This window comes from Periophthalmus magnuspinnatus, chromosome 16, assembly GCF_009829125.3.
Source record: "Periophthalmus magnuspinnatus isolate fPerMag1 chromosome 16, fPerMag1.2.pri, whole genome shotgun sequence".
Taxonomy (NCBI): Eukaryota; Metazoa; Chordata; class Actinopteri; order Gobiiformes; family Gobiidae; genus Periophthalmus; species Periophthalmus magnuspinnatus.
Window position 1 is genome coordinate 24,687,216 of NC_047141.1, and position 12,672 is coordinate 24,699,887.

At 38.2% G+C, this 12,672-nt stretch overlaps 3 protein-coding genes across 3 annotated transcripts; all 3 read left to right on the plus strand.

Moving 5' to 3' along the window:
* The first annotated feature begins 107 nt into the window (after window positions 1–107).
* On the plus strand, window positions 108–4,580 carry slc6a19b (solute carrier family 6 member 19b). The gene is made up of 12 exons (XM_033981519.2): window positions 108–321; window positions 1,163–1,303; window positions 1,379–1,516; window positions 1,604–1,785; window positions 1,859–1,969; window positions 2,100–2,212; window positions 2,286–2,414; window positions 2,505–2,661; window positions 2,736–2,940; window positions 3,448–3,607; window positions 3,681–3,843; window positions 4,389–4,580. The coding sequence occupies exons 1-12, from the start codon at window positions 123–125 to the stop codon at window positions 4,578–4,580; spliced, it is 1,890 nt and encodes a 629-aa protein (XP_033837410.1). The 5' UTR covers window positions 108–122.
* Window positions 4,581–4,977: 397 nt separating this feature from the next.
* Window positions 4,978–8,494, plus strand: LOC117383747 (sodium-dependent neutral amino acid transporter B(0)AT3-like). Its single transcript, XM_033980964.2, has 11 exons — window positions 4,978–5,221; window positions 5,552–5,692; window positions 5,770–5,907; window positions 6,226–6,518; window positions 6,607–6,719; window positions 6,793–6,921; window positions 7,025–7,181; window positions 7,254–7,458; window positions 7,560–7,719; window positions 7,981–8,143; window positions 8,208–8,494. Exons 1-11 carry the CDS (start codon window positions 5,050–5,052, stop codon window positions 8,361–8,363), a joined length of 1,827 nt encoding a protein of 608 aa, XP_033836855.1. The 5' UTR covers window positions 4,978–5,049; the 3' UTR covers window positions 8,364–8,494.
* A 175-nt stretch (window positions 8,495–8,669) lies between these two features.
* Window positions 8,670–12,324, plus strand: si:ch211-254p10.2 (solute carrier family 40 protein member 1). Its single transcript, XM_055227746.1, has 9 exons — window positions 8,670–8,911; window positions 9,089–9,192; window positions 9,265–9,332; window positions 9,426–9,585; window positions 9,665–9,780; window positions 9,948–10,074; window positions 10,204–10,455; window positions 10,573–11,244; window positions 11,328–12,324. The coding sequence occupies exons 2-9, from the start codon at window positions 9,150–9,152 to the stop codon at window positions 11,585–11,587; spliced, it is 1,698 nt and encodes a 565-aa protein (XP_055083721.1). The 5' UTR covers window positions 8,670–8,911; window positions 9,089–9,149; the 3' UTR covers window positions 11,588–12,324.
* The last annotated feature ends 348 nt before the right edge of the window (window positions 12,325–12,672 follow it).

Consider the following 12,672-nt stretch of genomic DNA (forward strand, 5'->3'; position numbering starts at 1 on the left):
GAAACCCATGCCTGAAGCCAATAACCAGCGGCACTAAATGTTGTCAATCTATTACAGAGTTCTTTTGCTTCATACAGTGACAGTCTCTTGTAGTGAGTTGACGACAACTTCCTTTAAAAAACATGAAGCTTCAGTTCCCAAATCCAGGCCTTGAGGACAGAATCTTGTCCCATGAACAACTGGAGCGCCTGGACAAGGAGCAGGCAGGGGACCGGCCAAAGTGGGACAACAAGGCACAGTACATGCTGACATGTGTGGGCTTCTGCGTAGGGCTCGGAAATGTGTGGCGCTTCCCTTATCTCTGCCAGAGTCACGGAGGAGGTAAGAGAAGATTACATTTTTACTATTATTTTTTCATATTTAAAACAAAAACAATCTTAAAATCAGTAAATTTGACTTAAAGTAAAAACCCAAAAATCCTAAAATTAAAAATAAATAGATTACAACAATAAAATAAAAGTGGTAAACATAAAATGTGTTAGTAAAATATTTATAAAGAATATTTATAAAAAGGACAGATGTGGGCAGACTAACCAAAAATGTACTCAAGAATATTATTAAAGTATGAATACAAAAAAGTGTCCTAAAAACTACTCAGGTAACAACTCAAGTAGGAATAGGCCTAATTAAGTAACTGCCTCACATCTGTAACATCTGATTTATAATTTGAAGTTGTTAGAAAGCAATAATGTCAACTTATATAATTAAAATAATTAATTAAAATAATGCACAAAAATCTGGTATTTTCAAAGAATGGATCACAAAAATGAGAAATACTAAATTATATTTAAAAGAGTGGTGCAAAAAAACATGCTCAAAATAATTTCATATTATCAACATAAAAGCTTTTGTCACTTACACCTTTTAAATTAATTATTTAGTAAGTCAATTATATTAGTCAAGTAGTAGTAAAAGTACTGTACATAAAAGTCTGAATACTAGTCAAACTAACTTAGTGCTTGAGAAAGTTTAACTGACCCACCTCTAGCTGGGTTAAAAAAAAGAAAAAAAGAAGCTGAATTAATAAATTGATAAAAAACAGTTTACAGGTTATACATTGACGAGGAGCCTTAATGATTGATGAGTATGTTACAGATGTCAGAGAAGTTACCTGCTCAACAGAATACACTGAAACACACCTTTTTTTTTTTTTACATTATAGGGGCATTTATGATCCCATTTTTGATTCTGTTGGTACTGGAGGGAATCCCACTTCTACATCTGGAATTTGCAATTGGTCAGCGTTTAAGAAGAGCCAGTTTAGGAATGTGGGGAGCTATTAATCCCTATCTAACTGGCATTGGTATGTTCACCTTTCTTAGGAATATTGGCACAAATGCAATATTGGAAACACAACATGATGGAAAACTATTTTCAGGTATTGCATCTATGGGCGTGTCACTAACTATCAGTCTGTACTATAACACCATCATTGGCTGGATTCTGTGGTACCTTTTCAATTCATTTCAAGATAGTCTACCCTGGAGTCAGTGTCCAATCAACTCAAACCTAACAGGTAACAATAGTCATGATAGTCATAACAATATATGTAGGCCTAATGACAAATGCTGCTAAGGTGAAATATGCACTTTACATTTGACAGGTCCAGTATCAGAGTGTGAGAGGAGCTCCTCTGTGGACTACTTCTGGTACAGACAGACCCTGAACATAACTCCACACATTGAAGAGGATGGTGGGCTGCAGTGGTGGCTGCTGCTGTGCCATATCTGTGCATGGACTGTGCTCTATCTGTGTATCATACGGGGAATAGAGACAACTGGAAAGGTATTGCTTATTCACACCTATGAACATTATGTAAATGATTTATCAAAACTATGATTTTTGAATGTGTTTGTAGGCTGTGTATGTGACTTCAACACTTCCTTATGTTGTGCTGACAATATTTCTGATCCGAGGACTAACACTGAAGGGCTCTTTGGATGGAATAAAGTTTCTCTTTACACCAGACGTAAGATCCACACAAGTAACAAGTAACATACATTACAGTGGAGTATTTAAGTAATAGATAAATGATCTCCGGTGATCTCCCTGCTACAATACTTATCATATGATCTAATTAAGCTTCTAACTCCCTCTAGCTGTCAGAGCTGTCCAAACCCTCCACATGGCTTGACGCTGGTGCACAAGTTTTTTACTCTTTCTCTTTGGCGTTCGGTGGGCTCATTTCTTTCTCCAGCTACAACTCAGTGCAGTGAGTTATAATATATCAGTCATTTACAACGTGATCTAAAAAATCTGAACATATATTGACTTTTTCTTGTCAGTAACAACTGTGAACAGGATGCAGTGATCATCTCCACCATCAACGGCCTCACCTCTGTGTATTCTGCAACTGTTATTTATAGCATCATAGGCTTCAGAGCCACAGACAGATTTGACAACTGTTTAAGCGGGTACTTCCCGTCTTTTGTGGCTTTTATTCAAATTTGGTATAGTATAATTTGAGAATGGTGTTCAAACTTAAATTTGCATATGTGTTTTAGAAATATCTTGGCAATACTAAATGCATTTGATTTAGCCGAGGGTGAAATCACTACCAGTAACTACACTGAGGTTGTTCAGCATCTCAACACAACAAATCCTGATGCCTTTCAAGCACTACATCTCGACACTTGTGATCTGAACACATTTCTGAGTGAGGTAAATTTTCTCTCTGCATTTAAGTAAAACTATTTTAAAATATTGTCAGAATGATTTTGTTCTCCATATTACAGGGAGTTGAAGGCACAGGGCTTGCCTTTATTGTGTTTACAGAAGCCATCACGAAAATGCCAATATCTCCCCTGTGGTCTATACTCTTCTTCATCATGCTCTTCTGCCTCGGACTGTCCTCCATGTTTGGAAACATTGAGGGAGTTTTAGTGCCAATCCAAGATCTAAAGATTTTTCCCAAAACATGGCCCAAAGAGGCTGTAACTGGTAACAACAATGCAATTTTGTTAAGATAATTATTTTTTCACAATAAATCACCAACGTCTGCGTTCCCTCTCTCTCTCTCTATTGTCCCGCAAGTCATCTGACTTGATGTTTTTTACTCTTTCTCTTTGATGTTCTTCACAAATACATTCATAAATGTCCTACTGCTTTTTTCTGATGGCAACCAAAATAATGAATATTACTGTACTATGAAAAAAAAGGTCTTCACCTCTTAAAAGCTCAACTTCAAATTATATTAACACCAAAACTATTTCCACTGGCAAAACATGCAAAAAAAAAAAAAAAAAAAAAATGGTGTCATATCACCTAAACCAAACAAACCAATTATACTGTTTGCAATTCAAAAATAGATAAAATATTACTTGCATCAAATAGTGTAACCTTTCTCTTAGTTACCATACTGCTTTGTCTACACAATAATATTCTGGGTTTTTTTTTTATGTAACTTGATTTGTCTACTAAATATCTATCCTTACATCTTGCCATCAGGTGTAACATGCCTGTTCTGCTGCTTGGTGGGTCTAATCTTTATCCAAGGCTCTGGAAACTACTGGCTTTCTCTGTTTGACACTTATGGAGGATCCATCCCACTGCTGGTGGTGGGATTCTGTGAGATGTTCTCCATTGTGTACATTTATGGCATAGACAGGTCAATAAGAACACATCTACCAATGACTATTACCATCACATGATTTAACATGCGTTATATTGTTCTTTTATAGGTTCAATGATGATATAAAGTTTATGATCGGGCACAAACCCAACTTCTTCTGGCAAATATCTTGGAGATTTATCAGCCCAGTGATTATGTTCTTAATACTGGTGTTTTACTTTGTCACTAAAGTTTCTGAAAAGCTTCTCTACAAAACATGGGACCCTGAATCGGTAAAATATTTTCTGATTTCTTTGTATTGCACCACATTCATAGACTGTATAAAGAAGTGGACTAAGAGTGTGATGTCACTCATAGTGTTCAGCTACAAATTTAGAGACAAGTTCCATATTTGGAATTCCAACCACAAATATCATTGTAACCAAAGCGCCAATCCAGAGTGATGCTACTGAAGCTAATTCTGCTCACAGGGACTGGGCGCTGAGCAACACTGTCAGTCAAACTTGTTGCTAATGCTAGCGGGAGGGACCTCAGTGAAAGAGGGCAGCTGATTGGTTTGTTATAATGTTCATATATTGATTTATGGACAAAAGAGCCAAATAAAACACCAGGATCATGTAGAGCAGGCTAATACAAACATCTTAAGACTAAAATGACAAACCTGACAGTAGCAGTTACAGAAAGAGGGCAATGCGTTTTTAACAGAAAGTGAACTGGAGCCAGTCAATGGAATGCAGTGGCTAGTAGGTATTTATATATACAGTCTATGATCACATTGTACATGCTTATAATATGTATGATTCATTTTTGCACATAGGACAAATTTCCAACACTGGTGGAAAAGACTTACCCATCATGGATCTACGCCATCATTTTTATACTGGCAGGAATACCGTGCCTTGGTATTCCTTTTGCTGCAGTCGTGAAATACTGTAAGACAAGGAAACAAGAGAAGTTATATGTCAGCAGTGTTTCTCTGAACTCAACAGCAACCATGAGTGAAAAATAAGCAGTTTTGTTTGTGCAAATGAGCTCATTATGTCCTTTCACAAATTACATATAATTTTATAATAATCATTTGCTAAATAATTGTTCTTGTTTCACTGTGTATTATCTGTTTATATAAAATAAGTGGAAATGGTTCATTGAAATTTTGGTTAAAACCATCTTACAGTTTATTTGTTGCATAATTGATTAAACACTGTAATATATGACATGTTTATATGATATATTTTATTTTTTTATTTCAAAATACAACAGGGAATGATTTTTGTGTGACTATGTTACACATAGTTAGTTACTAATGCAGTCTTAAAAGCCATTATTCATATTTGTTTGCTCTTTCTTATCAAAAGCATACAGCAGCAACTCACACAAAAGCTTTTCCCACAGATGGGTCTGTGAGAATTCATTTTGCTTCACACAGAGGAGGGAGGTCAAGTATAAGAATAGTCAAAAGTGCAGGTATTTAAAAAACAATGGTTAGTGAAGATGAATGTGCTGACCACACAATGTCTGGAGAAGCGAAAGACTCAGAGGAGAGGCCAAAATGGGACAATAAGGTTCAGTACTTGCTGACTTGTATCGGATTTGCTGTGGGTCTCGGTAACGTCTGGAGATTCCCATATTTGTGCCAAGTGTATGGTGGAGGTAGGAACATACTTATTTATACAAAAAAGATCTAATTCAAATGAGTATTAACAAAATACATGTTTATTTAACAAATACAAAAAAATATCTTTAAAACCACCGATGCTACCACTACTAAAGTAAAATAATAAAAAAAAACTTGGGGTTAATGTAACATAATGATTTGTGGTTGAATACTTAGTACTTTTCCAATCTACGAATCAGAGAAATACATGCATATGATCAAACGTTTCACAGATGTTACATATGCATTATATGTGAGTGTGCTACTGGTTATACTGAATCACTTTTAAACATTGTTTTATTGTATTGTTTTCATTTCTTTGCTAGGGGCCTTTCTCATCCCTTATGCCATTGCTCTGGTGTTTGAAGGGCTCCCTCTGTTGTACTTAGAACTGGCCATTGGCCAGCGGCTCCGAGCAGGAAGTGTTGGAGTGTGGACCTCCATTTCACCGTATATGGGAGGTTTAGGTAAATAAAACACTATATAACAAATGTATACATTGATATTTAAAGTCTTACATATTTGTGTTAATGTATGTCCAAAGGTGTGGCTTCCTTATTTGTATCATTTCTGGTGGGCCTTTTTTACAACATGATTCTTGCCTGGATCCTCTGGTACTTTTTCCATTCATTCCAAAGTCCTCTTCCTTGGACTGATTGCCCATTGAACAGCAACCACACAGGTATGCTACAGATTAACTCTATACACAAAACATTTCGTAACACTTTATAATAACTACACTACTAATAGCCTTAATAAAGCCTGAACAAAGACTTAATTCATAATTAATACATATTTTAATAAAACAAAACAAAAAAAACCAACAACAAAAAAACACTTAATTAAAACCTAACTCCTCCCCCTTAAAGAAGTAGTTACTAAGCTATAAACTGCTTTATTCAAACAAATTAAGGTGTAGTTATTATAAAGTGGCACCAAACAATCTTCTATTGCTAACGCACATATCTATCTCTCCATATACTATGAAACTCTAATGCAGGCTATATACCAGCGTGTGAGGACAGCACTCCAGTGAACTACTTCTGGTACCGGGAGACACTGAACATCTCAGCTAACATTGAGACAAGTGGCGGTTTGCAGTGGTGGTTAGTGCTGTGTTTGGCCTCAGCTTGGTGCCTGGTCTACATCTGCTTCATCAGAGGAATCGAAACCATTGGAAAGGCCATTTATGTCACAGTCACATTCCCGTACCTCGTGTTAACCATTTTCTTAATTGAAGCTTTAACTCTACCAGGGGCTGATGATGGCCTAGTATACCTCTTCACTCCAAATGTGAGTTGTTTTTGCTCACTGTTTAGTCACGAGTAACAGCGGCGTGTAAAGGTTGATAAAAGATAACATTTTGCATGTATCATTACAGTGGGAAACATTGAAAAATCCTCAAGTCTGGCTGGATGCTGCTACCCAAATATTTTTTTCACTCTCTTTGGCTTTTGGAGGACTTATTGCTTTTTCCAGCTATAATCCACAAAAGTAACATATATAAAAGGAACAATTAGTGTATACAATGGTACTATAAGTTATAATTTCAAGTTATATTTTACAGGAACAACTGTGAAAGCGATGCCTTGATAGTTGGATGCGTCAACAGCTTTACTTCTTTATATGCCTCAATTCCAATTTTTGCAATTCTTGGATTTTTGGCAAATGAAAATTATATTGACTGTCAAAACAGGTATTCAAACATACATCTTAATAGTCCTTTGTAGTAATCCATTATACTATATACTATAACAATATGGCTCCAATAAAGTTATGATTAATTTGTTTTTATTTAGTAACATACTCACACTGACCAATGCCTTTAATATTGGGGATGAAAACATAACTCGACAAAACTATGAAGAATGGTTTGAACATTTAAACTTCAGTGATCCCTCTAAGGTGGAAAGCCTCCAATTGAAAACCTGCGACTTACAAACTTTTCTTGATCAGGTAAATCATCTGAGAGGTAATATAATATTGTACTACCGGTAAATTACATTATTATTACATTACTGCCTTCAGAGTGCATCGGGGACTGGACTAGCCTTTATAGTGTTCACTGAAGCGGTGATCAAAATGCCAGGGTCCCAGGTCTGGTCCGTGCTGTTCTTCGTGATGCTGTTTATGCTCGGCCTCTCTTCCATGTTTGGGAATCTAGAGGGGGTCCTCACGCCTTTGCTGGACCTTCAAGTGATACCATCTTGGATTCCAAAGGAGCTTTTAACGGGTATAAGGACAAAGAAATTATGTGTGCTTAGTTATTAGATAGAATATTCTGAGGATTAAAAAGATATATTGTCTATTTATTCATTTATTTTTTGTCTACAGGCTTAATTTGTCTCACCTCGTTTGGTGTGGGACTAATATTCACCTTAGGATCTGGAAATTACTGGCTGGAGATTTTCAACAGCTACGTGGGATCACTGCCGCTGCTCATTATAGCCTTCTTTGAGATTATTAGTGTGGTCTATATCTATGGCATAAAAAGGTGAACATTTAACTGATAATAATATAGTAGAAGTAATATAGAAAAAACATATACTGCTCTATAGTCAAGAGGTTTGTTGGTGGAAGTGTTGTGAAATCAATTCCTGGCGAGAATTTGAATGTCTCTCCAGGCAAAGCTATGACATCTCCATATAGACAAGCAAGTGGTAGACCCTCCACCAGAAAAAAGTTGCATAATGCACCTTTAATATTAATGACATATTTAAAATGGACAGTGTTATATGTCTCAATGTGTCCACAGGTTTATTGAAGACATTGAGTGGATGACAGGCAAAAGACCAAACCTTTTTTGGCGGATCAACTGGTGCGTCATTAGCCCCCTTATGCTTCTAATTGTTTTTCTGGCATATGTTTTTGTGGAATCAGAAACTACAGTCACATATCAAGTCTGGAATCCAGATTATGTAAGTTTAATCAAGAACAGTACAATTGCTAAACAGGTCAACTAACTCTCACCTTGGGTTGCAGGTTCACTTCCCCATGGCTGATGTTCTTCACTATCCAGAATGGGTTGCAGCTATTTGCATACTCCTTTCTGTGTTCCCTGTTTTGTCGATTCCTCTTGTGGCTCTGTATAACTTTATTATTTATCTGAAGACGTACATTCAAAACAGACAACATTAAAACTGTTCTGAATTATTTTTGGGGAGGATTTTATAGACATATCTAATGCACTGCCATGTAACATGCCACCTGACAAACGGCACTGAATGTATGTAATTTTTACTCCAGTGTATCAGAAAAATAAATATAGAAGACAGTGAATTTATTTGAGTTGTTACTGAGTTTTTCAATATTCAAAGTTTGTATATGGAGGTGCACTGATTAATGAGCAGCAGAGAGCAGTAACTTGACCCCTTGATGAGGGTACAAGCGCAGCCTCCCTGTCCATGTGTTATGTTGTGTATATTTTGAGTCATACCAGTTACACAGTTTTGCTTTTTGTGGCATGAGTGAACGCGGATATTGTCTGTCCAGGATCACGTGCTTTGGAATATGCTGGCTGCCTTTGTTTTCCCGCTGCATGTTCTGCTTTTCTGGCGTTTTCATACAATGGTGCACCTCAACACTGAACACTGAATTCCAGCCTTTAGGAAACAGCAACATCCCAAACTAGGATACATGGATACAGTGTCTAAAGCCAAAAGGATTGATTAAATATCAGCGCAAAGGTAAGACTGCCCTTTATACTTTGAATCTGAACAGTGCTGTTACTCTATACAACTAATGTTGCATCATATTCCCAGTCAATGGCAGAAAGTGCTTACTTATAGCTTTAACTATCCAATGACTGCAGCTAGTTCAACATAATGCTGTTATAAGGTTGAATAGTGTTTGTAATCCTACAGAAAGCAATGTCACACCGAGCAGAGGAATCTGCATGTGGACGGGGTGTGATGGAGTTTGAAAATGATCAATCAAAAAGAGAAAAAAAAAGGCAGCAGTATATCAGGTGATGCAACAATGAATAAAACTATATTTGTAGTTTACAACATAGTCTAAATACAGTTTATTTTTCTTGAAGGTTCCGCTCTTATTTACCTCAAAGGTCCTAAATTTCTCATCTATGTCAGTGGAGCACTATCTATGTGGGTAAGGTTTTTCTCATTTATATGCAAACTCTTGGCTAATATGAGCTAATATGACCAGTGTTCAGATTTCAAACACAGTCAATGTGTGACACAGGGCGATCGCATGTGGCATTTTGCGATCTCAGTCTTTCTGATTGAGCTGTACGGCCGAAACCTGCTCCTGACTGCAGTGTTTGGACTGGTGCTGGCTGGATCAGTGCTTCTACTTGGTGCTCTGATTGGTGACTGGGTCGACCGCAATCCCAGGAATAAAGGTAAGCACTTAATTCTCACTATTGTTTTATTATAAGTATATCTTTAAGGGTAATTTTTCTTTCTTCCCATTCTTTCCAGTTGCGCATGCATCACTCTTTATCCAGAACATCTCTGTGACTGTCTGTAGCATTGTTCTCATGTTGGTGTTCTCCTATAAGAACTGGATTGAGCAGATCTGGGATGGATGGCTCACTGTGAGTAGACTCTTAACATGTGTCATGACTGACTTAAAACCTTTTGAATATTCTATCTTCTATGATGGATTTCTGCTGTTCTATATGTTGTGTGGTCCTGATGCCTCTGAGTTTGTGGCTACTCTGTGCTGTCATAGTAACCTGTTGCATCACAAAACTTACACAAGGTGGTTTGTTACACGGTGGTGATCGTCCTGGCAGATGTGGCAAATCTTGCAAGTACCGCTCTGACCATTGCCATTCAGAGGGACTGGATTGTTGTAATCACAGGGTACAACCGCGGTCACTTAGCTGGTGAGATAAAACAACAGCGTTTTTGTTTGTAAATGTGCATGTTATGAAAATGTGCTTAAAATACTGTATGAATGAAAAATACTAACCTACTCCTGTCCTCCTAGTACTTATACTATCATTTTGAAACAGGGATGAATGCCACCATGAGGAGGATTGATCAGGTGACCAACATCCTGGCCCCCCTGGCAGTGGGGCAGGTCATGACCCTGGCCTCTAATGTGGTGGGCTGTGGCTTCATCCTGGGCTGGAACTTGGTGTCTCTCATTGTGGAATTTTTCTTCTTGTCAAGAGTGTATCGAATTGTGCCAGCACTTTCAATCAAACCACCGACTGAGGAGGTAGATATGGCTTATCTGCAGAGCAGAGAAAGAAGGTCACAAGGCAAGTAAAGCAAATCATTTTACAAATATGTCAGTCACTCATTTCTTGGGAACAGCACTGTTGTAGTAGTAATGGGATAAGAGTTTTTTTTGTTTGTTTTTTGTTTATTTTCATCAGCGCAAGAGAATGGGACTCTATCTCCACCTCCGACAGAGGAGCCCAGTAACACTGGTCTGAAACATCCCAGAGAGTTTTCTTTGGGTTTACGCAGACTGCAGTGCCTTGTGAGCACCTGTAAGGATGGCTGGAGCTCTTACTACCGCCAGCCTGTGTTCCTGGCTGGTATGGGCCTAGCCTTTCTCTACACCACAGTACTGGGCTTTGATTGCATCACTACAGGCTACGCCTATACTCAGGGCATAAGTGGCTCCTTGCTCAGTATTCTGATGGGCGTGTCGGCGATCACCGGTCTCATGGGGACTGTGCTGTTCACCAGACTGAGGAAGTCCTTTGGACTGGTCAACACCGGGATCATATCCAGCTGTCTACACCTGGGCTGCTTGTTGCTCTGCGTCAGCTCCGTCTTTGCTCCAGGCAGTCCCATGGACACAAGTCTTCTGAGGCCATTCACTGACTCCAACTCCTCTGAGCTGGGAGGAATGCCAAGCCAGAGTCAAAAACACACATACCCTCTGAGAGGCGGAGCTAACCAGCCGCTGTTACCAGACCGCTCCTCCATCCACTGGACCAACAACACTGTGCTCTTCGACAATGTGCCCACTGGCACTGAACCTGAGTCGTACATCTCTATTATTCTGTTGTTTCTAGGTGTCATTACAGCACGTATAGGTAAGTCAAACTGAGAGAGTTGTTAGGCATTTGTGAATGAAATTATAAGAAACTAGTAAGCCATAGCTGTATGTATGTTTCAGGTCTGTGGTCCTTTGACCTGACAGTGACGCAGCTGCTGCAGGAGAACATCTCGGAATCCGAGCGTGGGGTGGTTAATGGGGTCCAGAGCTCCATGAACTACCTGATGGATCTGCTTCACTTCATCATGGTCATCTCTGCTCCACAGCCGCAGCACTTTGGATACCTAGTCATCATTTCTGTGTTATTCATTGCCACGGGACATACTATGTACTTCATGTACGCTCACAAAACCAAGAGAAAACATCGATTAGACACATAAAAATCAGTGTACATGTGTTACACATGTAGACAAACAGGGCTACCAGCACTGACTCAACTTGACGCCTGTGAAATGAATGTCTCTCTCCATGTCTTTCAGCATCCACTTGTGACATAGTCATTCATTTAAGCACATCTCAGCAAACGTGTATCCCAACTCAGCTGCTTATAACTCAGGTAAAGAAGAGCGGGATAGCCTCTCCCTCTGGGCAAGCCATGCTAATAAGAGGCACAACAGGGCAGATATGGCAAACTACAGAAACCTACAAACGTTCATGTTGGTGTCTAAAGCGGAGAAGATACACAGAACTTTCAGTTCAAACTACTGTTTTGTGAAGACAACATAGATGTTACTGATCCGTCCACTTGGAAATATTCCAGGATGTCCTAAAGGAACATAAAGGGAACTTGACAAAAGACTGTTACGTTCTTCAGCTCTCTTTAATGAACATGAGTGAAAGTGTTCCCCTGGTTTGTTTCTCTGTGGATGAATCAAACATTCAGAGTACATTATTTTCATTCACTTATAGAGTGCTAGTAGTGGTTTTTGATGACTTTCTATCTGGTTGTATTTTCAGAGTTGATACATGTATTGTATTGTATTCCTCTAACAGCAGCAGTCCCACTTTTTCTGTTCTTTTGTTGGGTTAAACAGTTCACCTTAACTAGTGAACAGCTTCATAAAAATAACAAGGGCTTTTTCAATTTTAACCAATATCTTGTTCATTTTGTACTAGATTGTCTGTGAAAAAATAAATAAATAAATAAATAAATAAAACCTATACAACCCAACCATTTGTTTATGGAAGTAAGTCCTGTTACTTGATTCACTGAACATGAAACGATGGACTGGGTGTAAAAAACAAGTAGCTGTAATACATAAATTGTCCAGTAGAGGTCCTAATTGTGCCAGATTGCCCCGACCGCGAAACACATTGATCGATAAAAGCAGCACTAGGACATGGTATTTTTAACCTGTGGCAGCAGTGGGTTTAGATTTTATTACTAATAAAAATAAATAAATAAATAAATAAATAAACAAACAAATATTACAATAGTTTGTAAGTTTGCTGGCTTTGTTTAAAT

Coding starts and splice junctions, on each gene's coding strand:
- slc6a19b (XM_033981519.2), top strand. CDS start 123: ATGAAGCTTCAGTTCCCAAATCCAGGCCTTGAGGACAGAATCTTGTCC. Junction 322..1,162: donor CTGCCAGAGTCACGGAGGAG/GTAAGAGAAGAT, acceptor TTTACATTATAG/GGGCATTTATGATCCCATTT. Junction 1,517..1,603: donor AATCAACTCAAACCTAACAG/GTAACAATAGTC, acceptor TACATTTGACAG/GTCCAGTATCAGAGTGTGAG.
- LOC117383747 (XM_033980964.2), top strand. CDS start 5,050: ATGGTTAGTGAAGATGAATGTGCTGACCACACAATGTCTGGAGAAGCG. Junction 7,182..7,253: donor TACAAACTTTTCTTGATCAG/GTAAATCATCTG, acceptor TACTGCCTTCAG/AGTGCATCGGGGACTGGACT. Junction 7,459..7,559: donor TCCAAAGGAGCTTTTAACGG/GTATAAGGACAA, acceptor TTTTGTCTACAG/GCTTAATTTGTCTCACCTCG.
- si:ch211-254p10.2 (XM_055227746.1), top strand. CDS start 9,150: ATGATCAATCAAAAAGAGAAAAAAAAAGGCAGCAGTATATCAG. Junction 9,193..9,264: donor AAAAGGCAGCAGTATATCAG/GTGATGCAACAA, acceptor TTTTTCTTGAAG/GTTCCGCTCTTATTTACCTC. Junction 11,245..11,327: donor TGTCATTACAGCACGTATAG/GTAAGTCAAACT, acceptor TGTATGTTTCAG/GTCTGTGGTCCTTTGACCTG.